General features: G+C 45.0%; 1 protein-coding gene across 2 annotated transcripts in view; it reads right to left on the reverse strand.

Moving 5' to 3' along the window:
* Nucleotides 1-1786: 1786 nt before the first annotated feature.
* stab1 (stabilin 1) overlaps nt 1787-14125 on the reverse strand; it is a 60596-nt gene continuing 48257 nt past the window's right edge. For both annotated transcript variants that reach the window (XM_028002546.1, XM_028002548.1), the window contains 12 exons: nt 13421-13553; nt 13292-13352; nt 11135-11279; nt 10276-10409; nt 9907-10072; nt 8697-8803; nt 7143-7262; nt 6409-6543; nt 3479-3583; nt 2682-2828; nt 2265-2357; nt 1787-2134 (listed from right to left, as the gene is read on the reverse strand). In XM_028002546.1, the coding sequence (XP_027858347.1) occupies nt 2075-2134; nt 2265-2357; nt 2682-2828; nt 3479-3583; nt 6409-6543; nt 7143-7262; nt 8697-8803; nt 9907-10072; nt 10276-10409; nt 11135-11279; nt 13292-13352; nt 13421-13553 (1406 nt within the window). In that variant the 3' untranslated portion in view covers nt 1787-2074. The remainder of the gene's footprint in view (nt 2135-2264; nt 2358-2681; nt 2829-3478; nt 3584-6408; nt 6544-7142; nt 7263-8696; nt 8804-9906; nt 10073-10275; nt 10410-11134; nt 11280-13291; nt 13353-13420; nt 13554-14125) is intronic.

Genomic DNA, 14125 nt, shown 5'->3' on the forward strand with positions numbered 1-14125 from the left:
AGCGACTTTAATCTGTTGGAGGAGAAGCAGCCAAACAAAGGATTTATTCCGAAAACTGTCGTCTCCTGCTTGGGAAATTACGGAGCCCTCTAAGGGACATGGGGAATTTTTTTTCTTTTGCGTTATAATAACTCAGAAATAGTCCAAATTATAATGTGTTTTTATTTCTTTCCTACTTACGGAAGGTTTCTGTTTATATCGTAGGTTTGTGTTGCCTTTCTATCCTAAAGAAAGATATAAAACTTCAGATATTTCACAAAAAGATACTAACATTCATGGAAAAACCTCACATAACCTTATATTAAAGCATAAAGTACGGCGCCCACCGTAAGAAAGGCTACAGGATTCAATTATGCTGCATAACTGACCAGTACAGTATTGCGAGGGAACGCAAAAGTATTGCGAGGGAACGCAAAAGTATTGCGAGGTAACGCAAAAGTTTTGCGAGGTAACGCAAAAGTATTGCGAGGTAACGCAAAAGTATTGCGAGGGAACGCAAAAGTTTTGCGAGGTAACGCAAAAGTTTTGCGAGGGAACGCAAAAGTTTTGCGAGGTAACGCAAAAGTTTTGCGAGGTAACGCAAAAGTATTGCGAGGTAACGCAAAAGTTTTGCGAGGGAACGCAAAAGTTTTGCGAGGTAACGCAAAAGTTTTGCGAGGTAACGCAAAAGTTTTGCGAGGTAACGCAAAAGTATTGCGAGGTAACGCAAAAGTTTTGCAAGGGAACGCAAAAGTTTTGCGAGGGAACGCAAAAGTATTGCGAGGTAACGCAAAAGTATTGCGAGGTAACGCAAAAGTTTTGCGAGGGAACGCAAAAGAAAAAAAATTCCCCATGTCCCCTAGAGGGCTCCGTAGGAAATCATCTGCTGGAATTTTGACCAAGACGTTATTTCTGCTTCCAGGGTTTTACAGTGTGGCCAGACTTCCTCTGATGTCCCTCGGCCCAATCAGCTTGCTCCAGTCAGAATGAGGTCATCAACTTGGCTGGAGCCCCAAAGCTATGCTACATCACGCTAGGCTACGCTTTAGATACACTACACTGCGCCACCCCACGCTGCTTTACTCCACTCCACTCATCAGGCTCTCTTGCTAAGCATAAACAAATCCAACCTAGCTTTAGATTCTTCAAACTACGCAGATAAAACATTTCCTCTTCATCACCAAAACACCCAGACTAGTTTTGTGGTGTTGCTTGTTTTTATTGCTGCATATTGTGAAAGGCAACAGAGGCATTATGGTGAAGTTAGGATGTCATCAACAGTGATCGGATTACTGATTACTCCTTGAAAAAGTAACTCAGATTACTGACTACTTGATTTGGAAAGTAACTAAGTTACATTAAAAGTAACTTTTTTAGTTACTTTCAGCAGCTGCTAACAACAACGCTGTGAAAATGACATTGATCTTTACCAAAACTTAATTGTAAGTTATTTTATAATGTAACATCAACAATGTGTCTCCACTGATAAGGTTGAACTGAAGGGGAGATTTTTTAATGGTAACAGTACAAAAAACAACTTCAGTAATTTGTGCAGTTTTTGTGTTTTTCACTATTGTCTGGAAAACTCTAAGAAGGATTTTAAAAGAAAGATATTTAAATTGCCAGGATTCCCGTCCATCAGTAACACGATTATAATGGGAGTGAATGGAACCAGACTGGACTCAGTCTGGGTTTCTCTCTTCTACCTTCCAATCAAGAGAACAAATAATTAAAAATTAAATCCTGACCAAGTTTCAGAGAATCAACCTTTAATCTGACAGATATAAGAGTCAGCAGCACACCACCAGGAAGTCGCCTGTTAATCAACTTTATTTTCTTTCTGGGTCCAAAAGAACAGATCTGAGAGACGAGCAGAACCAGACAGAGAACCAGAGAGTTTTGGTTGCAGAATTAGAGAAAGTATTGATTTTAATCTCCTTTTAATCAGAATCAGATCATTCATAGTAATGATAAATCTGGATCAACCAGCTTCCTGTAACTGCTGGAGTCACTTGTTGTCGGGTAAAAAACCAAACTAATGCAAACATCTGGAAAACAATGTGGATGGGTCACTTCCAGGAAGGCAGAACTGGTTTTACTGGTCCAAGTCCAGAATGTTTGGCGGTTCTGCTGGTTCTGGTGCTGCACTCACCTCCTGTGAGAAAGAAAGAAAGGTTCAGCTGTGACCCAAACCGGTGTGGTTCTGGCACAGAACCGCCATATAAACACATGTAATCCACATGTGGCCCGGTCCAGTCCATCCAGAACCGGGTGGACCGACTCACCTGGAACGGTTCGGCGACAGCCCTGGAGCCGCTGTAGAGCGGGTTGGGGATGGAGAACAGCGTTGGCCGGGTCGGAGTGTCCTCATCCTCGTTCTGTCACACAGAAACTGGGTCACAACAGCCGGGTCAGAACTGATGGGTCCAAACTGACGGATTGGAACCACCGGGTCGGAACAGCTAGGTTGGAATCGATGGGTCAAATCCGTCAGATTGGAACCACCAGGTCAGAGAAACGGGTTCAGAGTCCATTTAAAGGTTAGTAAACTGGTTGAACCAGTCCAATTGATCCAGAACGTCTAGAACCGTTCAGATGACCCAGACGATCCAGAACCCTGCAGAACCACTGGGAGGCTGGTTAAAGGCCAAGGGTCAGGAAGCTTGGACCCAGACGGGTCAGAACTTCCCCACAGGTGTTACCTTGAAGTAGTGGAAGTTGAAGGCGTCCATCTTATTTCTGAACAGGTAGAACCCCAGAGCCGCCAATGCACACGCCAGCAATGTAACCAAGATGGCCGCCACCCTGCCGCTGGAGTGGGCGTGGCCTACGGAGCTGCTGTGGATCACCTGGAGGAAACAGGAATGTTAGAACTGATGTTCCTGGTTCTGGTCCAGTCAGAACCAGGAGATTTGGACCATACTGGACCCGTTATTTTAACCCCAGTCAACCTCGGATGAATTGTTGATTATAGATCTTCTGATTCTGGTTGGATCCATAATTAATGAAAAGCTGCACAGCTGGAAGCTAGGAACAGACGGTTCTGGTTCCGGGTCCGAGATCCAGTACCAGCTGGTTCCTGATGTCGGAGCTCCTCTTCATTAACACGGAGAAGGTCGGACCCTCACTTCCTGTTTCCTGTTCCAACAGTTCAGTCATCTGCTCTCTGCCGTAAAACCGCCTGGCAACAACAAACTGCCAGCCAATCAGGAGAGGCGGTGCTGCTGCGCTGCCCCCTGGTGGCCAGATGTTTATTTTTCCAGGAGGTTGAAGTCCGTCTCCATTTCTAGCTAACAGTTAATAACTTTCTTCACTGAGATTTCATTTGGTCGGTTCAGGAAATTGTTCTGGTGACGGTGCAGATCCGGGATCAGAACCGACCAGCAGAACCCACTTCTGGACCTGCACCAGATGGTCAGCTGAATATAAATGTGCACCAGGGTCAAGGGTCAACGTGGGCCTCCAGAGCCTCAGCTAAAGGGGCAGGGGCGTGACTCACCAGGGGGGCGGGGGCCGTCAGCGGCGCCTCCAGGACGTGGATGATCCCGTTGACAGCTGGAACGTCCCACAGCAACAGCAGCCGCTGGTCCACCAGCTTACAGCTCTGGGAACCGGAGGAGGAAGAGGAGGGGGAGGTAGAGGAGGAGGAGGGAAAGGAAGAGGAGGTGGAGGGGGAGGAAGAGGAGGAGGAGGGAAAGGAAGAGGAGGAGGAGGATGGAAAGGAAGAGGAGGGGGAGGAAGAGGAGCCAGCGAATAAAGAGGAAAAGTTATTTTCAGTTTTCCATTTTATCAGTTTGTTCGTTTGTTTGATTGGATCCTCATTTCATCATTCAGTACAACTCACTGTTGTCTTTCCGTCACTAGTTAGCCTGCATGGCGGGTAGTTAGCCTGCGTGTCGGGTAGTTAGCCTGCATGGCGGGTAGTTAGCCTGCATGGCGGGTAGTTAGCCTGCGTGTCGGGTAGTTAGCCTGCATGGCGGGTAGTTAGCCTGCGTGTCGGGTAGTTAGCCTGCATGGCGGGTAGTTAGCCTGCGTGTCGGGTAGTTAGCCTGCATGGTGGGTAGTTAGCCTATGTGGCGGGTAGTTAGCCTGCGTGGCGGGTAGTTAGCCTGCATGGTGGGTAGTTAGCCTGCATGGCGGGTAGTTAGCCTGCATGGTGGGTAGTTAGCCTATGTGGCGGGTAGTTAGCCTATGTGGCGGGTAGTTAGCCTGCGTGGCGGGTAGTTAGCCTGCATGGCGGGTAGTTAGCCTATGTGGCGGGTAGTTAGCCTATGTGGCGGGTAGTTAGCCTGCGTGGCGGGTAGTTAGAGGAAGGGTGGTTTATGGGACCATTCGGTTTTGCTTTAATAAGTTATCAGACTGAATCAGAAATCAGCCAGTGATTATTTCTCGTTGTGTTTCTGCCGACTTCATTCCTTCAGAACCAGAATTTAATTTCAGTCTGGTTGAGTCTGGTTCTTTAGCTTCCCCCAAGCTAAGAAAACGTTAAAAATGTTATTAATAATAAATGACTAAGTATAATTATTAATAATTACATAAGCCAAACATTGACATGAATGTTGGTTCCCATCAGATGAATATTGACGCCTCCAGATGCAGATTTGACTGGACACCTGGACTCCTGTCTTCCTAAACTGAACTGGTTATGATCAGAAACCCAGCCATACATTCTTAATAGGACTGAGATCCTGGCTTTGACTAGGCCAGTCCAGAACCTCTTGATGTTCTACTCTTGGTCTGGTGAAGCTGGTGATGGGTTTTCCTCTCTACTGTCGCCACGTGCATGCTCGTTATGAGGGACTGTTGCAAAGTCAATGACTCAACGCTCTGCTTGGTTCCTTAGAAACTTTTTTAGCAGTTTGAATAAGGAATTAAACTTGAATATTTTAGGAAGTTGGATCAAATTATTTATTAGTAAGGAGCCTTGAGACAACATGTTGGGAAAATAAAAATAGGCCAGTTTCTCTCTTTTGCTGTCTTTACTGAGCATTTCTGATTATTTCCCAATTGATGGAGGTTAAACAGTAAACCAGCTCTTGTCTGTTAGAAAATGTCGTCGTGAAATCTAAAGTTCAAACTGTGCTGTGATCTTAAATTATGATTTTAAAACAATCAAACAGCTTAAGTTAGTTTAACTGGTTCAGGGTGGATCTGAAAGGAAAAACATAAAGTACCAAAGTGGACTAAGATCAGAGCCCAGTGGGACGCCACAGACAAGTGGAGCAGCTGAGGAACGATCCGGTGAAGCTTTTTAAAAATGGTTCTGTTTAGTGATTTCTCATGTTTCAGACAACCCAGAAGGATGATTAGACGTTTTCAATGATTCTACGGTTCTGGTTAATAACAGATGGTTCTGGTCTGCAGCCATAATGCAAAATAATTAAAGTAGAGCTGGAAAAAGCAACAGAGTTTCTGTCTGAACCCGGATCCGACCTGGTTCCAGAGAAACTGCAGGTTTCTCTGTTCTATCAGAACATTGTTTTCAGGCAAATAGTGCCATTTTATAACATAATCAAGTAACTATGTCACCATCAGTTGTTTCAAAAATACTATATGTGTATATATTTTGTAATTGAACATCTTGAAATTGGGCCTCTGTCTCTTTAAAAACTCCTGCTCTTTTGAAACGTTTGACCCTTTAACAAAGTTTTTACCAGCGTTGCTCAGAGTAGCAGCTCCTATAATGAGATCAGCAGTTCCTCCAGGTGTTTGCTAATTGCTGCTAGCTAGTCCAAAGGACCTGAGTGGGGGAGGAGCTTCATCTCGAAGGCGGGGCTAGGTCCACCCAGGCGTTTTGCACAGCTGAGTGGTTGCCATGGAGATCAAAGGATTTCTCAAACATGCATGAAAGAATCAAAGCAACACTTTAGGTTTGTTCTAACATGATCTAAAGCTAAAAATAAGTCCATTTTACATGATGCTGGCCCTTTAAAGGAAAACCCTGCTGAAGGTCAAACTCTTCTTCACCCCGTCATGAAGCAGCTCTCAGATTTTAAAAACCATTTCCTAACTGTTTTACTCTCCACCACTTCCTGTTGTAATAAGCTGAGCCTGAATCTGTTTCTGACTGCAGTCCAGCTGGAGAGCCTGAAGAAACTCAGGTTTCTCAGTTTTCTCCAGCCGGAGTCTAGATCTGCTTCCCCATCGACTCCAGGGCCTCTGATGTCGACCAGCAGCTCAACCTTCACTCTCTTTCCTCCCTGTTCTTCCTCATTAGCTGCAGTATCACTTCCTGAGTCCCTGCCGTCTGATTGGTTGAATTCAGGATTGCTTTTACTGTTCCTTTGGCTTCTCTCTGCTGATTGGTCACAAATATTCAGGTGAAAATTTGTTTCCTGTGAGTGAAATGTTCCTCATCAATCAGGAATAAAGTCACTCCGACCAGGTTTGGGTTCGTTTTGTGCGCCGGTTGCTGCTGTGCGTCCTCACCTCATTGTTGCCGTAGGTAACGGTCAGGTTGAACCCGAGCCGTGATGCGATGCGTTCCTGGTGCTTCAGATCCTTAAATGGTCGTCTGCTGTGATTGGCTGAGGTGTGATATTCTAGATCTCTCCCAGAAAGAGACTTAAAAGACCAAACAGAACAAAAAGTGGCTCAGTTTCATTGAACACGCTGGTTCTGAACGGGTCCAATGGGCCACGGTGTAAAGCCTAGGGCCTGGCTAACCAGGCATCCTGATGCGGTACTTTGGGTCGAGCTTCTGCCATATTTCCGCAATAGTCTTTACAGGACAATAAAGAAAACTGTGCTAAAAACAAGAACTGTGTGAAAAAAAAAAAAGAAATTTAAAGAAAATAAATTCAGATTTTAAGCAGAAAACAGGTTTTCAGTCCTCATTTAAAGAAACTCTGAGTTTTTAAGGTTTTCAGGCAGTTTTGTTTCAGAGCTGAGGAGCAGAGAAACAAAATGCTGGAGAACTGAGCAGGAAGTTAATTTCATTCAGCACCTATACCGGCCCAAACCAGAGTGGGAACCATCAGCAGACTGGGAACCATCAGCAGACTGGTTCCCAGCCAACTTTTTGGGGAAAGTCGCCAATTTTACATTACAGTTTGTTTTAATCACAAAGGAATGAAGCTGTCTCTTAATGATTGCTCAGAATCTATTCACTAGGGTTGAACATTAATTTAGAAGATGCAGTAAGAGCAGGTGTTGCAGCTCACCTGGTTCTGAGTGAATCCAGAGTTATGGGGAACAAACAGCGTGACGTCAGACTTCTTGTGAGCCAAAATTTCGAGGAGCTGCCGGCCCTCAGAGGACGAGCCGCCGTAGTCCAACAACAGCTACAAGAAAACCGTTTACTCAGAAACCAGTCACACAAACTTTCTGTCTCCTCAAACAACGGCCTCAGGCTCTGCAAGCAGTTAGCAGGCTAAGTATTTCATTAGCAAGATAAATATTTAGCATGCTAACCAATATCACTTAAACAGTAAGCTAGCAGGATAAACATTTAGCTCGCTACCTACATGTTTAGCTTTTGATCTAAATACTTAGTAGCCTGTAAATATTTAGCTTGTAAGCTAAAGCTAAACATTTAGCTAATATTGCTAATTCAATATTTAGTAAAAACTAACATTTATAAATAAATGAATAACAGTGGAAATATGACTCACTTAGAAAAATGAACCCCCATTTATTCCTCTGATAAAAAACGCAAATTAATGCTACTGACATGTTGCAACGTGACGTTACGCTCACAAGATCCCCAACAAGCTGCAGGCTGATGATGACTAGATGGTTTCAGCTGTCAAGTTATTAACATAACACGCTAAATATTAAAGGTACGCTTGATGTATAAAAGAAAAAGGGACGCTGTGCTTTGCTGCTAATTGTCAACATTCCGAAAAATAGATAACAAGGTCAAGAAAAAGATTAATTAAGAAAAAAGTGAGGAAAAGTAGGTTAGTTATGCTAGCTTGACTATGAGAACATGGAGATATGAAGCTGTGGAATTTTGTGTGTTTCAGGTCAGTTAAAAAATAAAAGGTGACCCACACACCAACTGACAGATCCTCAGTAGAGCAGATCTTTTAATGAGCTAATCAATCACTGCTGTGGTCAGACGATCGTTTATTAATAATCACAAAATAAACATCAAGCCTGAAAACAGAAAATTGTAATGGACTGAATGTTCTGTTCTTGGTGTGGGAAATGTGAGAGTGTTTTTGGTGTTTAATCCTGATAGTGGAACTGTTGTCAGTCAGTTGCTATAGTAACGAGTCTGTGCGTAGCGTAGCTGACATACAGAGCAAGAAAAATGAGGAATGTGAGCGGTTTTGAGTTATTCTTCAACGGTTTTTCAGCATTATTCTCCTGTTGCTGTGGTGTGCTGCACTAAATTAATAATACATCTACATCTCCAGGTTTCATCTTATTAAGGGAACTGTTCCACCGCGGCGGCGCGGCTACGGATGGCTAGTGGAAAAATTGTCTTTGTGTCCTCCAGCGTTGTGCATATGTGAGAAATTTCCGGATGTGAACAGTAACATGCAACATGCCTATAAAAGTTTGATTGTGTAACTCATAAAAATCCCCCACAAACTCCTGCTTTAATCAGGATTTTAAAGTTACTTCAAACAGCAAAGAAATGTGCTGCTGTCAGATTAAAATCTTGTAATTTTGCCCCTCAGAACCGGTCAGGCTGAGTCAGACTGGACTGAGTTTGGTGGATCTTAGTGTTCGACCTGCGGCCGTAGCCTGGCAGGCAGCAGACTCACCCGGTAGAAGATGGAGAAGTTGCTGGTTGCTGCCAGGACGCTGGTCAGGACCCCGTTGCAGAAGTCCCCGTCTCCAACGAAGCCGTCAGGACACGAGCAGGACACTTCTGCACGGAGACATGGACACCGCCATCAGGAGCTGCACTTCACAGCTGGAAGCTGGAAGCTGCAGCTGCGTTTCCATTAACAAAATGTTCAGAAAACTTTGACTATATTCTGCTGAAGTCCAAAAAACACAATTTCACATTTGAGGTGTTTTCAATAAATAAGAAATCTAATTAAATTCATGTGAATAAGTTTGTTCAAGTCATTAAAAATCATGATGTACACAGTTATGAGATAACATTCATAATAAAGACATGGTGCTCATTATCTATCAGCCAATCAGAGGAGAGATCAGCGTTGGAGCAACAAGCCGCTACGAGCGGCTACATATGCAGCATTTTGGGGAAAGTCGGCAATTTTACATTACAGCGATGGATTCAACATGTCCCAATGACGTTTTATGAGCTGTGTGATGCTGTGAGAGCTCTGGAAGAGCCAGCTGCACACTGTCTGAAAAAAACAAACAAAAACAAAACACAAAGAAGACCACTTCCTGTTGTCTTGTTTGTGGCTTTCGCCAGTAGTAACATCGAGCTGCTGATCACATGACTTGTGTGATAAGAAAAAGTGTTTTCATGAGGAGTGCAGCGATTGCAGTTTATTGGCCAATCTCCAATTACCGATCTTTAAAAAATCGGACCTCCTGATTCTGGCCGATGCCAACTGTTCTTGTCTGAAATGTTGCTAAATATAGCAGGAAAGTCACTGAGTTGGCAGAAATGGGGCGACTTTTGGTAACTGCAAACTTGCAGACATGACCAGATGGGCCGTCAGTCAAACCCAGGAGAGCGGAAGAGGACAGCGGTGGATTTTTAGACCTTTGCTGATAAGATCAGCTTCACTGATCAGCTTCACTGATCTCCCAAAATAAAGGAAATCAGTGCACTGTTAGTTTTCATTGCAGTTCTGCAAAATACATCTGATTCAATTCAGCTGAAGAACCACCTCATCCCAGCGCTTAGACTCTTTATCACAAGTCTTTTTGAAATTTCTGTTTCCATTAAGCAAATGAATTTTTGTAATTCCAATTTGTGTCGTAATATGGTTAATGGAAACGTTGTTCATTTCTGAGCAGAAACTGCAGGTAGTTTGTCTGCCGCAGTACCTCTGAGCCGGTAGCAGTAGGCGTCGTACTCGCTGCTCTGGTCCACCGGGTCTCTGTACATCACCAGGCCCACGTGGTTGTCGCCACATTTGTCAGAGGGAAAGCGAGTCGGGTAGCCCACCCTGCCTCCTGCCATCCAGCCGGCGACACACAGATGCATCCCGAGCTGCAGAGACCCGACAGGAACGTTACGCCAAGAACGTTACGGCTGCTTCAGCTCACAGCATTTCTTTACCTGTAGTAATCGATTATTCTGATGATTAATTGGATAAAACTGGCTTCCTTCCTAAGATCACTTTCCTCCATGAACTCTGGAGAAACTCCCGGTCCCAGTAGGAAGTCAGAAGCTTTCGGTTCGGGTTTGTTTACCTGCTGAGCGTCCCCCAGCTGCTGAAACGTGGCCAGCGTGGCGTCCTCAGCCTGGCAGGCGGCGTCCGCCTGGCTGAAGTTCATCTTGTACTTCCCCTCTGGGGAGCGCAGGTGGAAGATTCCGGCTGTGTTGGCTGAGGAACAACCGAAGGTTAAATTCACCCTGAGAGCAGATAAACTGGAAAACAGCCTCTAACAAGCTCCAGGCTTAACGGGCTCAACAATCAATCTACTGTCACTATGGTTACAGGGATGCTGTGAAGGCCAGCCGCTGTGGATTCAGTGGTTACCATGGAGACATAGCTGGCTACTGCTTTAATACTGCTGCTGGTGGCTCACAACTTTCAATAAGTTGCTATGGAAACTTGTATTAAAAAAAATACTACAGCTGTGTCACCATGGTAACAGCTTTTGCCAAAACGTGCAGTGGCTTATTTATTGCCATGGCAACATCAGCGGTTTAGTGTTTCAACACTAAGCAGCTTTCAGGAATGTTCAGGAACTGTCGGCGCCCTCTACAGATCGGTTATAGAAACTGCATCAGACAGCTAAGCTAGCTGAGTGGCGGGACAGATGAGCTAAAGTTGCTGTTAGCTAGCGTTACTGTTCAATCAATCATTCAATCAAATTTTATTTTTTTAGCACATTTCAGCAGCAAGGCATTTCAAAGTGCTTTACATCATAACAAACACAAAAAGACAAAGTCATGCAACATAGAATCAACAATTAAAACATTACATTACTGTTGTTAGCTGAACGGTGGGACAGATGTGCTGCAGCTGCTTTAGCTGTAAGGAAACATCGTTCGCCGGCTGGGAACCATCAAACACAAACCAAAGACAGGAAACTGATGCGTTACCATGGTAATGAAGGTCCTGGCAAGTGGCCACTGGGTCGCAGCCTCCGTTCTCCTCCAGGCAGCGGTCAACAGGGGGCATCACCTTCTCCAGGCACTGGACTCCATTACCCACATACCCTGGCAGGCACTCACACTGGCGCTCGTTCTGAGGGATGAAATCACAATGGAGACGAGATCTGGCCCTTATTTAGCGAACTGACATCTTCTCCACGAGCGCAGGACGCGTCTTTAGACCAGAGATGCACCGATCCACTTATTTCAGTTTCGATACCAATATATGAGGTTTAGTATCGGCAGATCTGATACAGAGAAACTGCTGAATTAACTTCAAACGTTTCTGTTTTTAAAACACAGACATAAATGTACTGAATTACACATTTATTTAGTCAGTCTGCACCAGAACAGCACATTTAGTCCACCAATAGCTTCACAAGCTGGTCAAATATGTAAAAATAACTTTAATTTGTTCAGTCAGTGCAATTAGAAGAATAACAGCCAATGTAAAATAAATAATAAAGAAACTGAAACTGACAAAAACTAACAGGTTGACTTTTTTGGTTACCTTACTAAATTAATGACCATTAGCAAAAAAAATTCCATCCATCCATCCATCCATCCATCCATCCATCCATCCATCCATCCATCCGTCCGTCCGTCTATCCATCCATCCATCTTCTTCCGCTTATCCGAGGTCGGGTCGCGGGGGTAGCAGCTTCAGAAGGGAGGCCCAGACTTCCCTCTCCCCGGCCACTTCTTCTAGCTCTTCCGGGGGAATCCCGAGGCGTTCCCAGGCCAGCCGAGAGACATAGTCCCTCCAGCGTGTCCTGGGTCTTCCCCGGGGCCTCCTCCCGGTGGGACGTGCCCGGAACACCTCACCAGGGAGGCGTCCAGGAGGCATCCTGACCAGATGCCCAAGCCACCTCAACTGGCTCCTCTCGATGTGAAGGAGCAGCGGCTCTACTCTGAGTCCCTCCCGGATGACTGAGCTTCTCACCCTATCTCTAAGGGAGAGCCCAGCCACCCTACGGAGGAAACCCATTTCTGCCGCTTGTATCCGCGATCTCGTTCTTTCGGTCATGACCCAAAGCTCATGACCATAGATGAGGGTGGGAACGTAGATCGACCGGTAAATCGAGAGCTTCGCTTTTTGGCTCAGCTCTCTCTTCACCACGACGGACCGGTACAGCGCCCGCTTGACAGCAGACGCTGCGCCAATCCGCCTGTCGATCTCCCGCTCCCTTCTTCCCCCATTCGTGAACAAGATCCCGAGATACTTAAACTCCTCCACTTGGGGCAGGACACCCCCCCTGACCCGGAGAAGGCACTCTACCCTTTTCCGGCTCAAGACCATGGCCTCGGATTTGGAGGCACTGATCCCCATCCCGGCCGCTTCACACTCGGCTGCGAACCGATCCAGCGAGAGCTGCAGATCACGATCTGATGAAGCCAACAGGACCACATCGTCTGCGAAAAGCAGAGATGAGATCCTGAGGCCACCAAATCGGATCCCCTCAACACCTTGGCTGGTCTAGAAATTCTGTCCATGAAAGTGATGAACAGAATCGGTGACAAAGGGCAGCCCTGGCGGAGTCCAACTCTCACCGGAAACGAGCCCGACTTACTGCCGGCAATGCGGACCAGACTCTGACACCGGTCATACAGGGACCTGACAGCCCGTATCAAAGGGCCCGGTACCCCATACTCCCGGAGAACCCCCCCAAAATTTTTTTTTAAAAAAATCACTTTTGACAAAAAATCATCTAGGCTATTATTTCATGAAAGTGATGATATGTAAAAAAAAAACTGCAAAAAAATCTTCTTTCAAATGGTTCAGAAAGTGCAATTAGAAATTGTAAATACACAGTAAAAAAATAAATAATAAAGCATGATGTCACTTAGAGCACAAAGTGTAGAAATAGAGTGAATAGATCTGCCATAATGACTGATACCAGACCTAGATTTTTTCCAGTCTGGTGATCGATACAGATACTGATATCGGATCGGTGCGTCTCCAGATTAGACTGGGCTGTTTGAGAAACGAGGAGCTTTCGGATCAGCTGGGCGAGTTTTCAGGTTTTATCTCAACTATTCTTTCATTAGAAAATAATGTACAAAATGTTTAAGCCGTTTTCTGCCGATGACTCGAAGAAAACTCACCGGTCCGGTGAACTTGCAGGAAGCGAAGTCACTGCAGCCGCCGTTCTGCTGCTCAACACATCTGGAGACAGAAACAGCAGCTGAAGGAAACGTCACGGCGGGAGCTAACGCTGGGAATCTGGGGCTCACCTGTTGATTGGCTGGCAGGAGGAGCCGTCTCCTTGGTAACCGCTGCGGCAGGTGCAGTTTACGATGAGCCCCGTCTGGTTGCAGTCTGCGTTGACGTCACAGCCGCCGTTGTATTCGGAGCAGAGGTCGGGAGCTGCAGCGGCACGGAGGAAGGGTTTATTTCCTTGTGACTGTCCAGTTAGTTTTAATTAGTTTTTAAAATGCTTCTTCTGTTTTTTATTAGTTAAATATTGTTTAGTTTTGATTAGTTATAGTAGCAGTTTTAGTTTTTTCATACTTTAGTTAATTTTTTGGTGCAGAATTCAAAAAGGTCAAAGTATTGTATTTTGATTGTATACAGGTAATGTGATGTGATCTTTCCTGTTTGATCCTGTTTTCTCTCCTTGCTGTTGTTTTTTATCTTTAAACAGTTGTGCAGCATCGTGCTGAAACCTTGAACTGCTGCTGCTCAGCTGTTTCCAGGTACTCAACACGTTGTTGCCAGGTAACCAAAGAATGAATGAGTGAGTTAATTCCACCAACTTTACTTAGCTAACATGAGAGGTTGAGTGGCTAAAGTCTTTTTTCTGCCTACATCTCCCAGAATGCTGTTCGGTTCTGGATTGGAGTTCAGTGAATATTCTGTATATTGATTGTTCTATCAGCTGTATTATCTGTTTATATCGCTCCTCTATTAATTTATACGAGCACCAAGAAGTAGCTTGC

The sequence above is a fragment of the Xiphophorus couchianus genome, chromosome 20 (assembly GCF_001444195.1).
Source record: "Xiphophorus couchianus chromosome 20, X_couchianus-1.0, whole genome shotgun sequence".
NCBI lineage: Eukaryota > Metazoa > Chordata > Actinopteri > Cyprinodontiformes > Poeciliidae > Xiphophorus > Xiphophorus couchianus.